Source organism: Sus scrofa, chromosome 8 (genome assembly GCF_000003025.6).
Source record: "Sus scrofa isolate TJ Tabasco breed Duroc chromosome 8, Sscrofa11.1, whole genome shotgun sequence".
In the NCBI taxonomy this organism is placed as follows: Eukaryota; Metazoa; Chordata; class Mammalia; order Artiodactyla; family Suidae; genus Sus; species Sus scrofa.
The window spans coordinates 138,717,125-138,742,919 of NC_010450.4; the positions used below are offsets into that span (position 1 = coordinate 138,717,125).

The 25,795-nt window shown below is 36.5% G+C and overlaps 1 protein-coding gene across 2 annotated transcripts in view; it reads right to left on the reverse strand.

The window, feature by feature from the left end:
- BMP2K (BMP2 inducible kinase) overlaps positions 1-25,795 on the reverse strand; it is a 118,727-nt gene that overhangs the window by 45,885 nt on the left and 47,047 nt on the right. For both annotated transcript variants that reach the window (XM_021101897.1, XM_021101898.1), the window contains exons 3-7: positions 24,212-24,317; positions 21,204-21,346; positions 18,775-18,896; positions 16,581-16,662; positions 12,624-12,756 (exon numbers count right to left, since the gene is read on the reverse strand). In XM_021101897.1, coding sequence (XP_020957556.1) covers positions 12,624-12,756; positions 16,581-16,662; positions 18,775-18,896; positions 21,204-21,346; positions 24,212-24,317 — 586 coding nt within the window. The remainder of the gene's footprint in view (positions 1-12,623; positions 12,757-16,580; positions 16,663-18,774; positions 18,897-21,203; positions 21,347-24,211; positions 24,318-25,795) is intronic.

Consider the following 25,795-nt stretch of genomic DNA (forward strand, 5'->3'; position numbering starts at 1 on the left):
ATTCTGCATAATACTTGATTCCATACTTTAAAAAGCTACCATATATCACTTATAAAATTATCTTTTTATTATTTTATCACTAAAACATTTAATTCTATAATTTATTAGTTTATATTCAATCTCATTCTAGAAAAGATCTGACAGACAGGATTAAGATGGCGGAATAGAAGGACTGGAGCTCAACTTCTCTCCTAAAAACAACAAAATTCACAACTAAAGGCTGAGCACTCTTCACCAATGGACTGGAAACCTTAAAAAAGATCCCCTACTCCAGAAGAACAAGAGGAGGCCACATCAAGAGGTAGAAGGGGTGATTTCATGATATAAACAACCCCATACCTCCTGGGTGGGAAGCTCCACAGACTGGAAACTAACTGGCTCACAGAGACTCACCTACCAGAGTGAGAGTTCTGAGCCCCACATCAAACCCTCACATGCGGGGATCCGGCACTGGGAGAAAGAGCCCCTGGAGCATCTGGCATTGAAGGCCAGTGGGGCTTGTGTGCAGGAGCTCCACGGGACTGGGGGAAACGGAGACCCATTCTTAAAAGGCGCACACAGACGTTCATGTGCACTGGGTCCCAGGGCAGAGCGAGGTCTCCAAAGGAATCTGGGTCAAACCTGACTGCAGTTCTTGGAGGACATCCTGGGAAAACAGGGGTGAACGTGGCTTGTTGTGAGGGAAGGACACTGGAAGCAAAGCTCCTGGGAATATTCAGCAGCTGCCTTTCTCTGGAGGGGGCCATTTTGAGAACCCCCAGGGCAAACAACAATCCAGGTGGGATCACAGCCCTGCCCCTCAGTAAACAGGCTGCCTCTAATCCCATCCAGAGACTAAGCCCCACCCACCAGAGGGATTAGAATCAGTTCCACCTACCAGGGGGCAGGCATCAGCCCCTCCCAACAGGAAGCCCCCCATACCCACTTCAGCCACAACGGGGGCAGTCACCAGAAGTAAGAGAGGCTACAACCCTATTATCTGTAAAAAGGTCACCACACCAAAAACCTATACAAATGAAAAGACAGAGAAACGTAACTCAGATGAGGGAGAAAGGAAAAAACCCAGAAAATCAGCTAAGCGATGAGATTCTCAGCATCCAGGAAAAAGACTTTAGATTGTTGATGCTAAAGATGATGCAAGACATTGGAAATAAACTGGAGGCAAAGATGGATAACTTACAGGAAACACTGACCAAAGAGATACAAGATATAAAACTTAAACGAGATGCAAAGGAGTTCCCGTCGTAGCGCAGTGGTTAACGAATCCAACTAGGAATCATGAGGTTGCGGGTTTGGTCCCTGGCCTTGCTCAGTGGGTTAACGATCCAGCGTTGCCGTGAGCTGTGGTGGAGGTTGCAGACGCAGCTCGGATCCAGCGTTGCTGTGGCTCTGGCGTAGGCTGGTGGCTACAGCTCTGATTCGACCCCTAGCCTGGGAACCTCCATCTGCCGTGGGAGTGGCCCTAGAAATGGCAAAAAGACCAAAAAAAAAAAAAAAAAGAAGAGATGCAAAATACAATAACTGAAATAAAAAATTCACTAGAAGCAGCTAACAGCAGAATACAGGAGGCAGAAGAACAAATAAGCAAGGTGGAGGACAGGTTAGCGGAACTCACAGATGCAGAACAGAAAAGAGAAAAAAGATTGAAAAGAAATGAAGAGAGTCTCAGAGAACTCTGGGACAATGTTAAACGCATCAACATCCGTATTATAGGGGTGCCAGAAGGAGAAGAGAGAGAGAAGGGGACAGAAAAAATATTCCAAGAGATAATAGCCAAAAACTTGCCTCACATGGGAAAGGAACCACTCACTCAAATCCAGGAAGCACATATAAAGTACCATATAAAATAAACCCAAGGGGGAATACACCAAGCCACCTATTAATCGAACTGACCAAAATTAAAGACAAAGAGAAAATCTTGAAAGCAGCTAGGGAAAAGAAACAAGTAACATACAAGAGAACCCCAATAAGGTAATTGGCAGACTTTTCAGCAGAATCTCTGCAGGCCAGAAGGGAGTGGCATGACATACTTCATGTGATGAAAGGAAAAAACCTCCAACCAAGATTACTCTACCCAGCAAGGCTCTCATTCAGATTTGAAGGAGAAACCAAAACCTTCACAGATAAGCAAAAGCTGAGAGAATTCAGCAACACTAAACCAGCCTTACAACAAATACTAAAGGAACAGAGAAAGGCAGAAGACAAGACAGCAACAGGAAACAAAAATTCCACAAATGACAAGGCTCACCAGTAAAGGTATATATACAGTAAAGATACGAAATCATCCATGCACGATTATACCACCAAAATCAGAAATCATGAGAAGAGGTGGGTACAAATACAGGACACTGGAGATGCACTTGCAATTAAGAGAACAACAACTTAAAACAGTCTCGTATACATATAGACTCTTATATCAAAACTTCAGAATGACTGCAAACCAGAAATCTACAATTGATACACAAACAAGGAATCTCTGGAGAAGAAATATATCTCATAGTCAATAAGTGCATAATCCACCATGAAGGGGGTCATTTGACATCGTTCTTGGAATGCTGAAGTCTTACATCTGATTCTGATTTCCTCTCCATCAAAGAATTTATGATAATTATAATTAAATAATGCAACTGTACAATTAAATAATACAGTTCTACAATTGCATTATTAATAACCATTTCTCTCCATGGTACAATGTAAGGTCTATAATGTCTTGATTATCACATCCCCTAGAATGGTGTAATGCCTATATTGAGGAATCAATAAGATGTAACAAATTGTGAGGACATATTTATATAGTTACACCGTTTTTTAAACAATTTATGCATTTTATATTTTACTTATTTTCAGAGGGAGTATTATTTTTGTTATTCTTACCAGTTAAGTTATTCTTTTCATTATGCTATATAAAATATTTAATGGTATATAAGGCTTTCTTCTTTATAAATTTTAGTTGCATAACAATTTTAATATAATGCTAATTATTAAAGAAAAATTGAAATGTAATACATAATACTAAATAGTAAGGATGAAAGCCATACAAAATGGGATAAAGTATATAATAAATTTCCTATTTGTCTCAGCATACTTTCCATTCCACTTCTCCAGAGGGAGTCACTTAATCTGTTTCTTAAGATCCATGATACAATAATCTGTGTGAATGTAATTGCGTTTAAATGTATGCATTTTACTCTGTAAAAAAAAAAAAAAATTTCAAAAAATAAATAAATAAAAATTTACACATATTTATGTGAAATAAAAAAAACTATTTGAAAGATTCTAAACTCAGTTTTATTATATTCTGCATAATACTTGATTCCATATACTTAAAAAGGCTACCATATATCACTTATAAAATTATCTTTTTATTATTTTATCACTATTGTTAGAGGGAAATAATTTAAAACATTTAATTCTAACATTTATTAGTTCATATTCAATCTCATTCTAGAAAAGATTTGAGAAATCTACAAGGTTTATTTTCTCCTCCAAAACCGTAATTTATTTTGGTCCAACAGATATTACATGTTTTGTTTGTTTGTTTGTTTTCTGCCATTTCTTGGGCCGCTCCCGCGGCATATGGAGGTTGCCAGGCTAGAAGTCGAATCGGAGCTGCAGTCACTGGCCTACACCACAGCCACAGCAACGCAGAATCCGAGCCGCGTCTGTGCCCTACACCACAGCTCATAGCAATGCCGAATCCTTTACCCACTGAGCAAGGCCAGGGATCGAACCCGCAACCTCACGGTTCCTAGTCGGATTCGTTAACCACTGAGCCACGAGAGGAACTCCCCAGATATTACATGTTTTAAAAGTGACAACAGTACCTGATGACGGTTATAAATTTAAACAGAATTTAACAATAAATACTTATTAATATAATTTTCAAAAATCAAATAACAAGAAACCTACCAAATTCAAACTTAAAATTCTATTTTTCTATCCTAACAATTAAGTTTATTTGGCCTTTAAAAATGTAACTTTAACAATAGATAACTCTAAATATTAATTCCTATAAAGGAATGGAAGTGGCATATACAAAACTGTAAGATTTTCTAAATATGAAAGAAAACTAAGACTAATAGAAAAGTAACGGCTGAGACAAAAAAAAAAAAAAACCTGAGAGATAATGACGGCAGTTAAGAAGCTGCCTATGTTTGGTCCTATAAATGAGGCCAAAAATTCAGCTCTCCACTTTTTGTTGTTAACACGAATAAGGCAACACGACCATTAAATGAATCACAGCATCCTCAACACAAAACCAGGCGCTAATAAAACTGCCAGTCCTGACTCGAGAAGCAAAGAGTAAATTCTCCTTTGAGTCTTCGTCCAGATGGCTCACACTGAGTGAACACTATCCTTGAGGAACCGCAATGAGCGACACCGGCTCAGGCCTCCCGGACCAGTGACGTGACACCTAAACACAGTTCAGCAGAGGAAATTCCATAAGGGTAGAGAATGGTATGGTACGAAAATACACTTCTCTGGCCAGGCTTTATCTAGGAAAAGCTGTCTGAGTATCTCAAGAGGAAAAGAATGATCCTTTAGACAATCTTTTTTTTTCTTTCTTTTGTAGTATATGAGAAGAAGTGAAGAAATGTACATAAACTTGAGATATTATGTTCTCTAACCGATAGGTGTGTAAGTAATTCTTTCTCTCAAGTTAAGCATAACACAACGTCCCCTAATGTTTAGGGAGCCAGGCTGTGGGTAGAACTGAATCATCTTATAAGCAAACAAAAGGACCTCTAACTCTCCTGCTTCATGTTTTCATGTAGGAATACACCTTCCAGAAGGAGTTTAGTTTGTCTAACTGTGCTGATCCCATTTTATTTATCAGCCTAAAAGATCATGACTAGCTTCGACTTTAATAAAGCAGAATAGAAAATATTAGGGTGCATCACTGTAAGTACAAGTAATGTTTCAAGAACCCTGTTTTACGTGTGTGTTTGTTCACGCACACACGTACCAGGTCCTAGCTAAAATGTATGTTTCACTATGTATCACACAGTCAAGCAGTCTGAAGACCACTGGGTTAGTAACCTCTCTACAGAGCATAACGCACTCCTCCCCAAGGGAAAGACAGTGATTTGTCTAATTTAAACTAGGAAAAAAGCAAGCACCCTCACATGTCCATCTCTGCTGCCCTTTCTTTCAGAGCACTTTATTCTCTGGACATGCATGTTCTCTGCAGAACCATGTTTTGCCAGTTGCCCACTTCTACGGAGGAGTCTATAGTCTGCCAACACTGTCTATGACTGGGTGGGTTGAACATACATTAACTGGCCCATCTGGCTTCAGATCTAAATTCTGCTCTGTGGAGTTCCTGCTGTAGCTCAGTGGGTTAAGAACCCAACTAGTAGCCATGAGGATGTGGGTGTGATCCCTGGCCCTGATCAGTGGGTTAAGGATCCAGCATTGCCATGAGCTGTGGTGTAGGTTGCAGGCACAGCTTGGATCCCACGTTGCTGTGGCTGTGGCTTAGGCCCGCAGCTGTGGCTCCGAATCAGCCCCTAGTCTGGGCACTGCCATATGTTGCAGGTACAGCCCTAAAAAGCAGTACATAAGTAAGTAAGTAAATAAATAAATTCCGCTGGGCAATCTGCTCTACCATTCTGTCTGATGAGATCCTATGTTACCACCTTTGACTTGGCTCTAAAATTCAAGGTATGAAGACGCTGAAACCCACAGTAGAACACAGCTACATTTTTATCTCTGGATATTTTTATATTGAATATTATCAGCTATTTAAAAAGAAAGAGGGAAAAAACTCAATAAAGCCTCCCTAAAGCATTTAATAATAGAATTTCCCAAACTTTCCAAAAGAATGAATTGCAAACTGTACCCTAGATCACTGAAAGGTGTCATCTGGAGTACAGTGCTGTCAGTTTTGATCTAGCTAAATACCATGAGGCATCTCCAACAATAATGACAACTTTAGACAAGCAGCTGATCAAAAGTCATTTTCTCCCACGATAATTAAACCTCAAGTCTAGTGTTTCATTAACCCCTATTTCATGACAATAAAACCACAGTCACTTACAAAGGAAGGACAGGATTTAAAAATCCATGTGTCTAATTCACCTAAAAGTGAATCAAGTGATTATGTTTCTTTTCTTAAAGGCAGAGAAGCTAGAATATACCCTGTTTACTCCACTTAAAAGGATTACAGGAATCATCACGAGACCATTCCCAATGACCTTGATTCTACTGCAAATAAAGAAGTGACTTTTAAAAAGTGAGCAACAGAGAAATAAAAGGAAGGCTGTTTCTGGGCTCCTCTTAACTGCGTGCTTTTTCTATCAACACGAATGCCACGAATACAACCTGAAACCAGTTTCACCACTGAACACAGTATATGATTGAGCTACCATGATATTTCCAACTGATGTACCAGGCATATCTGATTTAAAAACACTTGTCCAAGGCAGCTAAATTAACTATGTTCATTCTAGTTTCGCAAAGCAAAGTACAACATCCACGCATGTTCCAACAAAATGAGCAGCTGAAAGAAGCAGTTGCTACTGTAGCACAGCAGTAACCAAGTTAGATTATGGTTTGATCAAGGACTCACACCAAATATTAAATGAAACAGTTCCCATTCAAGTTACATGAGATGATGGATTCACACCTGGGCCTAAGTAAAAATTAAGCCAGCACCTCTAACCTAATGGCTCAACAAACTGAATGGGAAAATACTATGAAGAGAAGTTTCAAAAGAATGTTCCTGCTTAAAATCCATTAAAATTTTTTCCTTCTACAAAGGTAACTTTTTTCTCCCACAGACTTCCAATCATCACACTTACAGTTAATCTACCTAAAAAGAGAAATACCCACTCCAATTTTGCAACCATAAATACTTCAAGCATTAACGTGTTATTTCTGTCTGTTAACCTATGGAGAGCATTACAGAAACTTACACGTTAGGCATAAATATTCTGCAGACTGTTAGAATGGAACCAAATTTAACAGCTAATAATAAATGTGTTCAATCGTAAAGGAAAGACTGAATGGCACTATAAATATGCCCGGATAGTGTGCCTGGGATGGCCCTTGTTGCTGCCATAGCCCTCTCTCCACATTTCCCCAAGCAGTAACCAGAGCCAACAACTGAAACCCTCCAAGGAAACCCTACTTAATCTGATTTCTTTTCAAAAGTATATTAAAATGTCTGGGATTGAATATACATATATGTACGTATATATGAAACAGCGGCTGAGAGCATAGATGAAAAAGGACTGGCCATGAGTAGATAATCACTGAAGCTGAGTAGCAGGTACCTAACAATCCGCTGCACCATTCTGCCTATATTTGTACATATTTTTTAATTTCCATAGTAAATTTTTAAGTGTATATAAACAAGCAAGCAAGTTCCTGGTTTCCCACAGAAAGTAGGTATTGAAATAAATTTATTATCAAAAATACAGGAAAACAACAAGTGTTGGGAGGCTGTGGGAAAGAGGGAACCCTTGTGCTGCTGGTGGGAATATAAACTGCAGTAGCCACTATGGAAAACAGTATGGAGGTCTTTCCCAAAAAGCTGAAGACAGAACTACCGTATTAACCTCAGTTCTACCTCTGAGTATATATCTGCACCTTCACATTCACTGCAGTATTATTTACAATAAATAGCCAAGACATGGGAGCAGCCTAAGTATACAGCAATATATGAATGGATAAAGAAAGTGAATGTGTATAAATACAATGGAATATTATTCAGCCACTAAAAAAAGAAGAGGAAATCCTGCCATTTCCAACAACATGAATGATAAACATGAGGGCATTATGCTAAGTAAAATAAGCCAGACAGAAAAGGGCAAAACTATATATTCTTTGTAAAAAAAAAAAAAACCCCAAAAAAACTAAAAAGACAGATACAGAAAACAGATTGGTGGCTGCCAGAGGTGGGAGGCAGGAGAAGGACAAAAACGGGGAAAGGTGGGCAAAAGGTACAAACTTATAACAACACAATAAATCCTGAAAATGTAACGAGGACTACGTTAAAAATACTGTATAAGGTACAAACTTATAACAACACAATAAATCCTGAAAATGTAACGAGGACTACGTTAAAAATACTGTACTGTACTGTCAAAGCTGCTAAAAGACCTTCATAGTTCTCAGCACAAGGCAAACAACCTGTAAACAAGTGAGGTGATCAATGTCCACTAGATGTGCTGTGGGGACAAATCACAACACACATACATTAAACCCTGCTGTACACCTGTGACAATATGATTTCAATTCAAAAATAAGTACAACTCTGAACCCAATAAATTCAACCCAGTACATTCTAGCTGCTAAGAGCCAGAACAAAGAGCCATAAAGCGACAATGTTACCAGACCCAAAAGCAAAACAAAACAAAACAAGACAAGCCTTCTCCACTACTCATTTTGAATGACTACATCACCACACAGAGTAAGAGGTAAGGAAAATAACCTTAGTAGTTACATTTCGCAGTACATTCTGGAATATGTGGTAACTACGGTGAACCTTTGCTATCCGCCACTGATTTGAAAAACTAAGTTTCGCTCCTAAGCATTCAAAGAAATCTCTGCAGGGAAAGTACATCCTAATGAGCAGCTGACAGCAAATGCCCTGACTTTTATCCAGAAAATGAGAAATGTTAGGTTCACTTAGGAGGAATCATAATGACATCAGCAGCAGAAGTAGTCATAGTTATTGCAGCAGTGATGACGGGCAGTGTTAGAGGCATCTCTTACGAAGGACTTAGGGATGCTAAGAAGCACTTTTCCTAACTCATTTAATTTTCACAATAACCCTAAGAGGTAGGTAATTTTAATATGCTTATTTAAGAAATGAATCTGAAATAAACAGAACTTCCCAATATTCTGTACCAAATAAGTGACAGGGTAGGTGCAAGTCCAGGCCCTTTGGCTCGAGGCCTTGCTCCTAATCTCCACAATGTACTTCCTTAACCACCATGACAGAAGCTAAAAGAAAGGTGAAGCAGCTAGACTTCTGTTCACTCCACATAACTATTCGGTAATCTAATCCTGTCTGTTCTGCTTCTCATTCTCTACATGTTCTCGAAATTCAACTCTTAGATTCCCAAATGGAAAGTGCTTCTTTCCTCCTCACCCCCCTCAATCCACCTCCTCTGTCTATTGTCAAAGTTAACAGAAGCTAAGAAGAAAAATTCTAAATGCTGTTACTTTTAAGAAGAAAATTCTGCAAAAGATTAAAAAACTAAGCTTCATGGACAGTAGGCAATAATAATTACCCTTGACCAAACTGGTGATAATCAAAAGTATATTCAAATACTTGCATAGCCACACACCATAGAGTTTTAAGAAAGATTAAGCGTGGTGACTACATTTTCATAAATCTTCAATCACATAAAATATATGCAAAAAGCATCAATAAATCTATTAATACTAAAAAGATATGTGTCCTTTTAATGCTTTATCTTAAATATAAACACGGGAGTGATCACACTGCATGAATAGACAACTGGCAATAAAAAGCTTCACTTTCAAAAACGATGAGCGCTGCTAGTCAATTTCTGGTTTTCCGAAGGCAGGATTTATGTGAAAGCAATGTAAATCATTCATCACTTTACTGCAAAAGCCGCCAGAGAAACCTAAATGGGATGGTAGGAAACAGGCAAGGTGATGTGTGAAAAATGTAGAGAATAAATCTGCAAAGAATCTAAACATTTTCTAAAAAGCATAAGTATATTCTGGTTTTTTAAATCTCTGCTTTATTAAGCTTTTACTTCTCAAGGCAATATTTAAAAAGGAAAGTCCAGGAGTTCCCGCTGTGGCATAGCGGGTTAGGAATCCAACTAGTATTCGTGAGGGTGCGGGTTCAATCCCCTACCTTGCTCAGTGGGTTAAAGGATCTGGCATTGCTGGGAGCTGTGGTGTAGGTCACAGATGTGGCTCAGATCTGGCATGGCTGTGGCTGTGGTGCAGGTCAGCAACTGCAGCTCTGATTTGACCCCTAGCCTAGAAATTCCATATGCCACCAGCACAGGCCTGAAAAGACTGAAAAAAAATTTTAAGAAGGGTTCACAAAAGCCCTTTGACAGGAGATAAAATACCAACATTTACTTAATCAGCTTTACTGCATTCACCCTTGTCTTTTTAGTTCTGCCCAGCTCACAGAAGTAAGTTCAAAGATGTTAACACAAGGTCAAATTTATACTAACATTGACAAAAACTAAAATCTGTACATTGACAAATGATGCCCAGGAAAGCATCAATGAACTAGAGCCCAATTAGATCTTAAAATCATCAGCCGTGTTTAGCTCTTCTACCTTCTCAGCACACACAAACACATATACACAGAGAAGGAAAAAACAAACCTCTAACACAGGAAAATAAGACCTTATTACTATAAGCAAATTAAACCATGAATCAGGGTACATACTGTCCAGTCTCTCATACAGTATTGTCCAACGAGAACACTGAGCTTCTAATACAGTGTAAGATCCTCAACAAAATCCTCAGGACAACTGTGATGAAAACATTATATTTAACAACAAAACAGTGTCAGAACCACAATGACTGACAACAGGGCTTCAATAAAAAGTTAAACTTCAATTAACCACAACACTCAACTGGGTAAATTCCTCAATCTATTTTTCGAGCATTTTAAATAATCAGAGTTCTTTCGTGCTTTTGATGCCCTAATTTCTGGACAATGAAGGATGAAGGCAACAAAATAATGTAGAACAGCTTAAGGGTCTAATGTTTATTCAAATATACTCTACTAAAGGTATGTTTGTTCTTTAAAAAAAAAATTTTACATTCTGCAGAATGACAAGCTAAAAATAATAGGGCTAATGTGGAAAAGAGAGTTGGGACAAACCACTGAAAAACTATGAGGCTCTGTCACCAGAGCACTGACAAAAACATTAATTTGTACTTGGGAAGATAACTTGGAACTGTCCAGGGAGGTAGCTTAATTTGGCTGAAAGCTGTCACAAGGACATAAAACACATCAAAACAAGACTAAGAGGTTTTCAACCAACGAAGATGAAGGCGTAATTCTGAGCCAGCCATTCAGGGGGCCACCCATTAGAAGAGAGCCACCCAAAGACTGAGAGGCAGACCTCTCTGGGAAGAAAACCCAAGGTCCAAGCGCTCATATTTCCTCTCTTCTCCAGTTAAGAGAGAAAAGTCTCCATGCTGGCAGTGCAGCAGCCAAGCTAAGGGCTACTTCCTTTCCTGTGTACGTCATAAACCACCTCCCCACCAAATGCCCCCAGTTCCCCTCACCTAAGAAAGACATTCCACATGAAGCAATGTAATTTTTGTGTTCAACTGACATAATTCTCTAATTTCAAACATGTATGAGCAAATCCACATTACATACACAGAAAGACTGTGCTTTAAGTTTGCAACGTGAGGCTAGATAGTCTTTTATGCCCCATTTTCTTTTGATTATTTTTCTTTTGGAGTGTTTGCCCTTCTCTTTTTGAGTTACATGAGCCTCATAAATGGCAAAAGTTATCATTTGACAATTGTGTAACAACTTTTTTTTTTCCAATTTATCATCTGACTTTATGCTCGGGTTCATGGTTTGGGGGGACTTTTAATGGTTTAAATGTATGTATCAATGGAGTCTTTTTTTCTGGCTCCTGAGATTAAAAGTCTAGCTTATAGATTACCCAGTCCAGTGTTATAAAGAAATTCAAGGCCTGTTTTCTTCAAGTGCATTTATGTTTTATTTTTTACCTTTCAGTCTTTGATTTATCTAAAGCTTTAGCATAATGTCTGAGGCAGAGATCCAGCCTGAGTTCTCATCCACAAATGATTAATAAATTTTCGTACGTCCATCTGTTTCCCCACGAAGCTGAACTGCCATCTCCGTCGCACAAAACCTCAAATACATTTAGGCCGATCCTCTTTTCTATGACACTGATTGCCACAGCTGGAGGCCATGACCAAGGACATTTAAAACGGAGAAAATAGAGCCAAAATGCTCGAAACACTTTCGTTAAAAGTGCTGGGCAGTGCTGTTTAAATACTGCAGCTTCCTAAAGTATTTTAATATCTGACGGCCCTCTTCGCCCAAGTCATCTTCTTCAGAAATTTCACCACGTGCTTATATAAAAAATTAAATTGCAGTATCTATCAAAAAGGAAGAAAATACTCTCAAAAGAGGTGGGAAGGAAAACTGAGATATTCATTTGCAATCAAAGGTCCACAGAATCACTCCTTCTGATGCCACACTTAGGTTGCTTTCTGATTTTATAATCAACACAGAATAAATATTAAAAAGGATGACCAAATACATGACACTCTAAGATTGACAATACTTTGATCTAAAGAAGCAACAGACCCAGATATTTGGATTTCAAAAGTACAAAGACTGAATAATTAAATGTTACGCTGTAAGTTTTATCAGAAATCCTAGTTTCCTTAATTTCATAACTCTATGATCCATAAAAACTTATCTAAAGCTTAAAAATATCCACGTACTAATCAGTAATTAGGCTTCCTTCATTCCTATAAAAGTCTTATAAACATCTTTTTTAATGTATTTCTTATATGTAGTTTCACAAAATTAAAAGACTAGGCTTAGATAAAGGAATGGAAATAATGGGCCCTCAGGATAGTATCTTACAATGTTTTCACAGATCCCACATACTTACTTATTAAGCAGTGTATGTCATGGGAGTAACGAGAATTGTCTGGGATGGTGAAGCTGCCGTCACAGATAGCAACCTGACTCTCACCAAAAGGAAGAGTGAAGAAACAAAGTTTATACAGTAAACACCCCAGTGCCTGTAAAACAAAGAAGCATGAATAGCATCAGAGCTCAAGCACCAACTTCACCACAAGACAGAAAAAAACCAGCCACAAACCGAAATGTTATTAAAGAAACAAAAGCGTGATGTTTCTATACTGGATCAATCTTTTCACAAATCACTCTTTAAACTAATAAATATGCTTAATTTGTGAAAAGACCTTTAACTGCATCATTCCCATATTTTTCTGTCACACCTGTGGTTAGCTGGCTGAATTAATATCATCATAGAGCTCTAGATCACAAACGATAACTAAGATTCAAAGTGGCTTGTTCCTCTTGGGAGGAAAAAAAATCACTTTTATTTCTCTCACATGGAATACACATATTTAGTATATAATAACCAACCAAGTAAGCACATGGCTCTCCTAGCAGAATTTTTTTAAAATTCACTATAAAACATGTTTTAAAATCCTGGGATTCTACATATGAGTTACCCAGCACCATCAAATTTATCATACAACCATCAATACACTTTTACTCATTATTCACTAATAATATTTCACTCATATTCAATAACTGTCATTATTTCGTAGCACATATATTAGTTCTCTACTTCCGTGTATAATCCTATACTTTTTATTCTACAGTAAGCCAAATCCTATTTGTACCTAGGTAATCTATATAAAATTCACCAAGGAAGGGCTCTGTCTGCTTCACTTGCATGGACTCATAGACATCACAGCACCAATAAATCCAACTGCTGACAATAAAGAAAAAAACACTCTAAAACACAAACTGCACGTAGAAAAGTAGCACAAGAGATTTTCAGCTACGCTGCTAACAGCTCAAACCTGAGATGCAGTAACAAAATGTGATCTTCTGCTCAAGAAATCGTTATGCTGTCACAAGAAGTGTCACCTACAAGCCTTACGAATGTGTGGGGCATTTCTTATTTTTTGCTGTTTTTGTTTCTGTTTTTTATAATGATTTTTATTTTTTCCATTATAGTTGGTTTACGGTGTTCTGTCAATTTTCTACTGTACAGCAAAGTGACCCAGCCACCCATACATATATACATTCTTTTTCTCACTTTATATAATTCTAAACTGACTGTACAGAATTAACCAATAGTTACTACACAATTACATCAATACTGAAATTTGGCCTATCTAAAAATTAACAAGTCAGCTTTCCTTTGTTGAATTCTCTCCACACAGCAACTTAGCAAACCCAATTAACAAACAAATATACCAGTTTTATAACGAACATGAAGATCACAATACATAGAAATATCACTGAGTTCAACATCATAAATTTAAAAAACATTACTTTCAGTATTATAAGTTTTCCAATGAAAAAAGTTTAAAACTTCAGAAATTTCAACATATTAGCTCAAAAACATGCTAAATTATTTACTATAGAAAGATTCTGAATAGAAATAACCAGTTCAATGTGGCTTAAAAAAATTTATAATGATTCTTTCTTTTGGGGAGAAATATTTTTGGTATTTATGCATCAAATTGAGCATAAGGCTTCCTCAACAGCACTAAACAAAGTACCATTAATGGTGTAATATCTGCATCAAATTACAACTTTCTTCCGCCCAGGTGACAGGCAAAAGAGATCTCCACTTTAGCCAGTTTTATCTTGTCAATCAAACCTTCACTAACGTGTCTTTTGTTAGAGTAAACATGGGCGTTCCCAACAACAATTTTACACAGCGGTGCCAGTATACTTAAAAAAAGAAGGAAAAAAAAGCAGAAATCTAAAAGTACTCTGCTTCACATAGTGTGACTACAATGAGCTGTCCTAATTCTTTCACACCAAAGGCATCTCCCTCTTCATCCACTTGATACAATGAGAATTGTCCAGGAAACGAGGGAATGGAACCTCGTTGTGAAAGCTGTACCACCATCTTCAATTTTCCTCATTAAAAGGTAACATGAAGCATCTCTCACCGAATTTCCTAATGTTCAATAAAATCAGCACCCTAGTTCTCAGGATAAAAATAACCTATGATGGAAACCTCAAAGCAAGATTTTTCCCCAAAATACATATGCTAAATGAATGCTTAAACTTCAGTATCCTAACTTTCTGAATCGGTACTATCCTGAAACAACATCAGAGAAGTAATTCTTAACTGAGAGGAATTCAATTTTTTTTCTGGATATTCCTGAATTCATACCGAAAATGTTGGAGCATTTCACCTGAGCTAAGACAAGCATAAAAATGGGCATCATAGAAATTAAAACTATCTCTGTCAAGCATAAAAACATAGATTCTGTTTTCTGATTTTTTTCTGGCTTCTTTTTTATCTCTGAGTATCTATTTGTCACAGCTATACTCAGTTATCCATTATAGAAATAGGCATTATAGAAATACTGCCCTGTACACTAATTTATAAATGGTATAAATTTTAAACTTATCACTGACAATTTAGTATGCTGCCTCGCACCCATACTAAGCCTGGTGAAAAATGAACAAAAAAAGACTCCTTCCTTTTTTGTTAAAATATTGGCTAACAATCGTGTGCCTTAGAGACTAATTTTTTTTTTAATTCAGCCATTGATGACTTCAAAATAGGAGTCAAGCTATGATGCCTATTGTTTCCACTGCTGTTGAAATACTCTTCCTAGGTAATGTGGATTTCAGCATCAGTCACAAAATAAGGCCAGAAAAGACTTCCACAACCACCTCCTCTAATGAATACCTTCATTTTATAAAGTGTCAACCAACTGAACTTGCTTCCTACATTACACCGTAAGCCATTTACTACAAGCCATTTAATGAGTCAAATGTTAGTGCTGAGGAGAGCAACCTGCATTTCAGTCATACAGGCTGGATCAAATTAACTACAATCAACCTATTTACGGTTTGATTACATCATGTATATGGATAAAAATTCAACAACCACAAGATTTAAGAATCCCTGTGAAAACGTGTATCTTCTGTAGAAAGCAGAAAAGATACCACATGTATTCTTTTTTTATTACCCTGTAGGAATATTTGGTATCCCAAACCCTCTAAGAGAAGGCCAGGAGAGGAGCACCAAGAAGGTATTCATTTGATTTCACACATGATACTCAACTACTTTCTAAACATTCTATTTTTAAAACAAAATAAACGTTACTTTCCTTGTAAACTCTAAAACTACTTCCAAAGAAATATTTTTTTCTCCATCCCCAATATGGTCACTAGGGGTAAATACGGCTAAATACATGTTGAATTTAAATGAATTCACATTTAAAAGAGTTTCCTCCTAGTTTAAATACAGCCAAAACATAATTTACTTATTAGTTCTGAAGAGGTACTGACACTAACAAAAATTCAACTGAACGGAAATATGATATACCTCAATATTTCAATCCAGATATAGATGCTACATGATAAAGAACCTTACTATATAGAGGCTAGTCAATGGTATGTTTGTAATTTTTAAAGGTTTACTCATGTTGGTTTCCATTAAAAAAATCTAAAAGTACTTCAGAAAATTATCAGTGTAATTTCTTAAGAGTTAGTTCCAGCTTTTCCACACTGGTATCAACCAAAATCACACTCAAATTAAAAAAAAAAAAAAAAAATAAGTTGCAAGCATATGTAATCTAAATTCTTAAAAAATACTGTGGTAAAAAGCTACATTATATGGAAATCCTTTATTTTTATACCTAAGCTTTCCATCTCAGGATTAAGAAGACAATAGGTGCTAGTATTTTTCTTCTGCAGAATAAAAAGCTCTAGTGTCCACCACTGTTTTCTACTTCTTAGAAAATACCTTGTTGGGGGCAGGGGAAAAAATAATCAACTGAACTCAGATTTTGTTAATTTGGTTAGTGAAAATGCCAGCCTTTCTTGGCCTTACCCAGATATCAGCCTTGGTGGTGATAGGCTTCCCTCCATAAAGGTTGACCATTTCGGGGGCTCTGTATGACAGAGTTGTATACCTGGCAGCAAATAAGTGAAATGGAGTGGAGATATAAAAAAAAAAAAAAAAAAAGACAAACACTACATTGTTTCTACATAAAACTACAAAAAACTCTTAGGTTCAATAACATTATAAAGAAATAACACTATTTTTAAAGCTCATTAAAAGTCCATCGAGGATTAAACAATACAAAGCATCTATACACATTTTTATTCAACAAGTGCAGTAGCATCTCTAATGATACAAAAACCTAATTTTAATAGAAAAATTTAAAATAAAGACAATGGATTGAAAACCTAGTTCTCCCTGAATTTCTTGTATGAATAATACAATCTGACTAAAAAATATCCTTATCAAAATATTTTAGTTTATTAATTTAAAAGTAAATCTTCTACTCAAAAAATTAATTTATATACTTATTAAGCAGTTTGTTTTTATGGATGCTAATGTAATTCCTTACACATGATAGTAAATCTCTTTTAGGTTTGTTTTAAAAACTGTTGTTTTAAAAGTAGTCTGGTTGCCATAATTCTAACTAATTATGTTCACTTCTAAAACTGACTGAATAGAAGCAATCTGGAATTAAAAGATACTGTGAACAAATATTTACCATTATAAAAACTCCAAATCCACTATGAACAGAATATTTTAATGAAGTAGTACTCAATTTCATGGCAGAATTTACCAGAATATCAAAGGACTTCTTATAACACAATTTAAGATTCATTTTGAGTGTTTGTATGTTTTATTTTACATGAATTATCTTAAAGCTCAACATTCTACCATCTTACTTTTTCCAAATTACCCATACAACTGGTGATACATTCTGAAAGCTACCACTACAGGGGCAGGATCTAAGAAACCAGAATACAAACTGCTTGAGGGCAGGACTTTTTCTTTGTTCACTGCTATACTGCAGCACCAACAACAGTGTAGGCCCTGAATAAATACCTGTTAACTGAATAAAGAGTTAGACCTTTAACCATCAATTGAGCCACAAAGCACAGGAACTCAAAGGCTTGCATTCATCACTAATGTAAATTCTGCTGAACCTTAACTATAGTTCAGATCTTAATAGCAAGAAACGAACCTTCCAGCACGTCAGAGATGCTTGAGCAGAATCCTACAGCGCCCATTATATATATCACAATCCAACAACTTTTTAAATTATGTGTGTATATGTGTGTGTGTGTGTGTGTGTATACATATATATGAAATCAATACAATAATTCATTCTAGAGTTCTTCAGGACATTTATGCGTTTACTAAAGAGTTTGTTTTTATGGAATCTACCATAATCATCACAGGCTGTTTGCTGAGTAGAAATACTTAAGTCTGGAAAAACCACAGCTTTATACAAATGAGCTAGAGCGAGGTCAGCTTTATTTGGGCTATTTCAAAATATATGTTGCAGTTCAAATGAAAGCTCCTGGATAGTCTTAAACAACTGAGAATTTGTAAGTGAAGAAAAGCAAATTAAAAAGGCAACTATTCAGAAATCCCTATTCTAACAGATCTTTCTGTATTCTGTATCATTTCATTAAAATAATCTTAGACTTACAAAAAGTACTGTTTTCTAAAATCAGAAACAGAAATGTCAGGCAAAGGTCCTTATAGTACTCTAGCAAGCATGGGAAGTGTAAGATTAAGGCAGATATGCGTAATATCTCTACCAGAGAGTTTCGCAATGCATTATTATAAAGAAAGGAGTTTTCTACATAGTTTGACACATTAATAGGTCAATCTTCTTAATATTAAATATGAATAAAAATTTAACTGTTTTCAAATAACTTATTTTTTTCCTAACATGCATAAATCCTTGGTACCAATAAAAACAAAGATGTTTAAACCGAACAGTAACTTATAACTCCCTTTAGTGATTCCACTGATTACTATAGCTTATTGAACAAATTTCTTCATAATATTTGTTTACAACATAGATGAAAAGCTTGTTTCCATAGTAAAATGTATCTTCTTTGGAACCAGGCATCAACTAATCAATGTCTATGGTACAGAATATTTTAAAGAAATCTATAAATGGAATACCTAAAATTTATATCAGCAGAGCTGGTCACAGACCCAAGTTAACTAAAATTCCCATGACACAAGCACAATAAAGACAGACACTTACTTTTTAATTTCTTCTTCTACTATATTAACTCCATCTTTTTGAGGATTAAGAAATTTATTAGTGGCACTGCCAAAGTCACAAAGTACATAGTTTCCACAATCATTCAACAAAATATTTTCTACCTTCAAAAAAGAAAAAGCAATAATTAGTAGTAGTATTTAAGGCGAAAATTATATTTTTACAACAATATATTTATACAATAAACGCTAAAGGGCTTGTGCCATACACACACACACACACACAGAGGGAGATAAGATACCTCAAATCATGAGAAAGGACAAATGGAAGAACATATTTTAAATATTCTTTACTCCAGCTGCTGCTTCTCTTACTCAGAACAGAGATGTGCTTCTTCCACCGCAAGGTGGATTTGGAACTAAGTCCTCTCTAAAACTGCTTCTATGAAAGAGAAGAGCTGGGAGCAGTCAAGAGTCTATGCTACACCTCCATTTTTCTCCTTTCCTGACACTTCAGCTCATCTATAGAAAAGCAACAAAACCATTAAAATTCTACCTCTGACTGACTTGTAGTCCCACTTTGATCTAAAATACTACACTAAAAAACACAGATTTTACTTTATGCCTTAATTTAGAAATCAGAGAAGTTGTAAGAACTTAAATAAAATTACAGGCACAGTTTCTAGAACAGAAGAGTGTGGCTTCATAGCCCAGCCCTGCTACCTAGTAGCCTATGTTCCCTTGGACAATTTGCTTAACCACGCTTGTGCTTTAGCTTCCTCATCTCTAAAATGGGAAGACAGCAATCCCTACCACATGGAATGACTAAAAACAAGGAATTAAAACACGTAAAGAGCTTAGAACAGTGACTGAAATAAGCACAAAATAAATGCTATTATTACCTTTTTCCAAAATATTTTTATTTATATGATACAGTCTTGAATAATTCAACTTCTCTCCATTCTACAAAAAAACCTCACTTTTTATAATTTTTCATTTATCTTTCATTTTAGTCTACTTTTTAAAAGATATCCACAAAATAAAGATTTGTATATGACATCTTAGGTCTGCATAAATTTACACATATAAAAAGAACTACGTCTATGAAACATGGCCTATACAAAATTATGCAGTTCAATGTCTTTTTTGGTTTAAGACCAAGAAGACTCAGATGAAAACATCAACTTTATATAAAAAGAAGTTAGTGAGCAATGACAGCACAAAAAACAAGGCCGAATTATTAGGAAAAATGCAAAAGCTGCATATTTGAAAGCACTGAAGTGAACTTTTCTGATTTTCCAAACTAGGGACTGAGGTCTGCAGTCCCACTGCGATCTGGCCTCCACTGGTGCCTTTCAGCACAGGCCTCCCGAGAGGAAGCGTTCATGGTTACCACGCTATACCCTAAGTGCCACCGTCTATCATCTTATATTTTTAGAGCATCTTATCACCACTCCTTCCAAGTCTTGTACAATTACTCACAGTTGGGATTCATTCACTTGTTATTTACTGAGACTGCTATGTGCCAGGCACTATTCTAAATGCTTGACTACATCACTACAAAAGAGAAAAAAATCCTTGCCCACATTCTACACTCTAGTGGGAGAGGAAAGAAAATAAACAATAGGCATAACACATAAGCAAATTACATAGTATCTGAGAAAGCGACAAGTGATAATAAAAGGTAGAAAAAAAGAGAATGGGAAGTTTAGGTTATTTTTATAAATAAGGTGGTGCAAGGATAGGACTCCCTGAGAAAATGCATCTGAGCATACTTGAAGTAGGGGAAGGTCGGTCATGGGATATCTGGGTATAAAGCATTTCAGGAAGAGGCATTTATAATTTGTAATCCTAATGTTTGTAGGCATCAGAGGACACCTATGGTTCTAAATGATATGTGTACTAATAGCTCAAGCAATATGATACCACGAATGTTCAATCCCCTTTGGGGACTTTTTCCAGTGTAACCAATGGATACCATAACACAAGAGGTCAGATTCCACAAAAATGTTAAAGTGACCTTAAAGTGACAATCCCTACCAAATTACAGTCAATTATAGAAAACTGTACTAAATTATAAATGAGAAAAGAGACCCATTTACAGTCACCTCCAGAATGTCTGGACAACACCCTGATGGATGCTTAAAAGGAGTCAGAGGAAATAGGAGGAGTGCCGAAATGGAAAAAATGGTTTGGAGGGAGATCCAACTTGTGTCAGTGATGTTCATCTATTTGTTCATACGAAACCTTTTAAAGGAGCCTGCTCTGTAAAGGGAGCACAAAATCCACCTCTGCAGCCATGCCAGAAGCTTCCATGCTCAGGTTCTATTCTAGTCGGTCTTCACATGGCCTCGGGAAATGCAGCAGGGGACAGAGACCACTGGTAGTAAAAGCTGGTTCAGATGAGACCGTCCAAGAACACTTAACTTCAAGTTTAAGAGGGAGTCTCTGCAAGGAGTCTAAAGTCCGTACCTTCAGATCCCGGTGAATTATTGGAGTCTTACATTGATGTAACCTTGCGACCGCTTCACAGGTGTCACAGAATATTCGTAACACTTCTGGCTCCGTAAAACCTGTCTGCAGCTTCTTATTCATCTGATTCACTACCTGCCCAGCTAACCAAGAAAATAATTTTGAGAAGACATTTGTAATAAATGAAGACCACCACAAACAAAGAAATTTATGGTCTTGGGTAATGGGGAATTGGCTTTTTCATAATTTTCATAGAAGGATGCTTATACCACACTGTGTTGATTCAATGACATATTTCTGTTTCGTATTTTACATCTCTGAAATGAGAACATCTTACATAGGTGACGTTCTGCTAATACGATTGGCATTTTTAACATCTTAACATCTCCAAAATCAGGATATCCCTTGTAACTGATGGCATCACAGGCTTGAAGAAACAGTCATGAACACTGTACTTGGGGTAACCAGTGGTGAACACAAAGTATTGTCATGGAATTTGTAAAACTAGACAATCACAAAAATATTTGTCATTACGTACAGTAAGAATAACATGAAAGACACCTAAATTTACACTGGTGAAGGACGATGGGGAGAAGAGAATGCCAAAGAAGGCCTGTCTAAAGAAGTGAGATACTTACGTTGAGACTGAAGGTAATGAGGAACTTAATCCGGCAGATTTGGGAGAAGAATATGCTAGTAATAGTGAGAAGGCCTCTAGTTTGCAAAGAGCTCAATGATTCTGAGTAATTTAAAGAGAATCAATGTGGATATGGTCTAGAAACCAGAAAAAAGAGTGAAGGGAGAAGATACTGGCAAGACAGACAGCTATTAGCCACATTTTGGACTTTACCTTAAGAAGCAAGGGAACTTCATGATCGGATATACTTTTTAAAAGATCTTCTTGACTGGGGGATGGAGGAATTGCAAGAGTGGAAACAGAGAGATGGGTTGAGGGGCTAAGGCTCTAAACCAGGTAAACAATAATGGCAGAGTAACTTCCTAAAATCAAACACCACACCAGTGAGCACCGGGGGGATTAGGAAATATTACCATCAACTACAATAACTGACAGTCTGATAATGACAATTCTTGGTTATTAAGAAAAAGTTTACTACCATATTTTGAGAATACAAGTAAATACATGATTCATTCAGAAAACATTCTAACAGAAATCAAGTTTGGAAACTTAAAAAGGCAAAGCTTAAGTTAACTTGAAAGTTTTCCTTTAACAAGTCTGAATAAATGAATGTCTACTACTTTGTAATACATTCCTTCTATTACTGCTCTCTAAACAGCACCATGGTGTATTTTCTGAAATAGCCGTTCTTTTCCTTAGCACTTTAAATCACGAAAAAAAGAACATTAAATTTTACCTATCAACACCCAAATTTCAGAAAACTCAAGTCTATCTGGCTAATCTGCTCAGGGTGTCTCATGTAAGGTTGAGGCACCCGACTAGGCAGCAATGTCCTGCATCCTCTTGTTTTATAAGATGCCCTGACTCAGCTTATCCAAAAATCAAACTGTAATTAAGTGTTTTATTGGTATTCATTTCACAGCTAAAGAAATCATAATCTCAAAGAACTCATTCTACCTCTTCCCAACTTTCAGTGCTGTAATGAGTGGAATAAAATTTAAGCAGAAGTCAATCCTTTTTCATCCCTCAGAGATCTTTGGGCTAGAAAACTTGAATCACAAAATCCAAGAGCCCCAAAAAGCCAAAGAGCATAATCTAACACTCTACCTAAATTCTGATATGACTTGGGTTTTTTAATAAGATAATTAAATTTTATCTGTAGTAGGTTTCACCACTGACTCCAATACTCACTCCCCTAAAAACTAAAGCTCATGCGGTTCCCCTTGTAAAATGTCTTCTGGATGGCAATTAACTAAACTCATCCAGGGTTATCACTCTGCCCAATTAAATTATTTTTTAAAAGTTACAAGTAGCCAAGGGCTATTAGTCAACTCTAATCCAGCTAAGAATTAGTGTCTTAAATGCTACTACCATCAGGAAAGTAGGGTAAAGAAAATTAGTATCTTCTCCTTAAAGAGATTACACTGCTTCCCAGTAAAGGAGACATATGGAAAAGCAAATACGAAACATCTAATATGTTCTGTTACATACAGAAATGAGTTACAAGTACAGGACGACAGACACCACACTACCGACTGACTTCATTTCCTCTGTCCTTCTCCTCTTACAAGACTGGAGAAAATGGGCACGTTTCCCTCGTCACCACCACCCCCATCCTCCTCCTCCAACCCTCAGGAAATAGGTGGCAAGAGTCCCTGGTACCATAATTAATAACCCTAACTGTCTAAAGAGAATCTAAATATAAACCAGGGCTCCCTAGAATCCAAAATGCCTAGGGGAGTCTGACAGAGGGAGGGAGGAAAGTGAGTTTGCAGGAAATGGACTCATTACCTCCCTTCACACACGTTAAAGTTAAAAAAAAAATTGAGATTTTAAAATTTATTATGATTCTTAGGCATACTATACAAATAAATACTTCTTTGAAAATATCACATTAGATCTAAATAAAATATGGTTTTCTATCTTTCTAATGTTTACAAAAGACCATATGATTATAAAAATTATAGATCAAAAACATTTAATATGTTCAAAGATAACATGGCAGAGGGCTGGAAAAAAAATCTTACAACACCAATGTAGACACAGAATGCTCTTCTTGGCTGGATTTTAAAAGACATGTACAGATAACATGAAATGTAACACTCTTTACCTGCCAGGACTTCCTGTTTTAAACTCAACCGCATTTTCCTGACTGACCATTTACATGTGCATATCACGCTGCAACAACTATGGCTAGGTTTTACATATTTTTTAATAGCATTTCATTGTCATAAAGATAAATAACTAAAACGAAGATTGCAGTAAGTTTTCAGAGTTAGGTGACAGGTGCCCAGAGAGAAACCAAGACACCTAGTATCCTATTTTATGGGCAAATTTTTTTAGCATCAAACAATTGCAGAAAAATACTTACCTCGACAATATTCCATTAAGATAAGCACTTCCCATACATTATCACTAATTGAATTAACAGCACAGTCCAAATAACCCACGATATTTTTGTGACCAGACAGCTCTTTCTGTAAAAAAGAAACAGAATTTTAAAAATTGGAAAACATATATTTGAAAGCTCTATTGTCGACAATGACTTAAAAGTCTAAATTAGTATATTTAAAGAATTTCAAAAAGTAAGGTTTAGACGTAAGTATGGAATCTTAGGTCTATTTCAAAGAGATTTCTATGGTTTCAATGGAAATTGTACTTGTATGTGACTGTCATTTTCTAACAGGCAAATATTCAATGAATATTTATTTTTAAATTCAATGAGGAAAAAAGAGACAGTTTATTCAAAAGTTCACCGTCTCCAAAGGTGAGTGTACAAGATAGTCCTTTGGGGACTCAAGAATAAAATATCAGAACTTTTACTTATATTTATTTTTATCTTAAAAAAACAAAAAAAAATAAACTCGTATTTATAAACTCTCATTTGTTTTGTCTGTGACATACTGCAATTTATATCTACCTAGTTAAGTGAATTTATGAATGTATGTACCTTTAACCAAATAACCTAAAAAATAAACAGCTAAAAAAAGATTTCTATAAAGAAACCATAGATTAAAGATAATACTAGTATTACAAGTACAAGGAAATAAGAAGAAAATGATGGGCGTTCCCATCACAGCTTAGAATCTGACTAGGATCCATGAGGATGCAGGTTCGATCCCTGGCCTCACTCAGTGGGTTAAGGATCCTGTGTTGCCGTGAGCTGTGGTGTAGGTCACAGACACAGCTCGGATCCCGAGTTGCTGTGGCTGTGGTGCAAGCTGGCAGCTACAAGCTCCGATTAGACCCCTAGCCTGGGAACTTCCATGTGCCCAGTGAGGCCTTAAAAAGCAAAAAAAAAAAAAAAAAAAAAAAAGCGAATTTGCCATTTTTGCTCCTAGTACAAGGCAATCATCAACATATAATAAGGTTTAAAATAACAATGATCTAAATTAGGTCTATCCATAAATTTAACAAATTATCAAGAAAACTGAGCCCAAGATAGTTAGAGAACTTAGACTATGATCCCCCATTATCTTAGGGTAATAACTCTTTCAACCCTTATGACTATCAGCCCTGCCTTAAAAAGCAAGTCACAAAGCCTAATCAACTCTAGTCCAACTGAGGAACGGAGACAATAAAAGGAGAATTCAGATACATCACACTGTATAAATGTGCCCATCTTCACACAAAAGGGATCAAAATATGTGTGCACATAAAGACCTCTGCACAAATAAGAAAATCTCCCTTCCGGCAGTTGGGCAGGATTGACAACAGTGGGTGCTATCAGGAAGTGGAACAACTAGAACCCACGTACACTGCCGGTGCAAACATAAAATGGCTCAGCCGCTGCGGAAAACAATTTAATGGTTCCCAAAAAAGTTAAAAATGGAATTATCCATGACCCAGCAACTCCACTCTTAGATACATATCCAAAGGAACTGAAAATAAGTACTCAAACAAAGACACACATCCGACATTCATAGCAGTACTACTCACAATAGCTAAGAGGCAG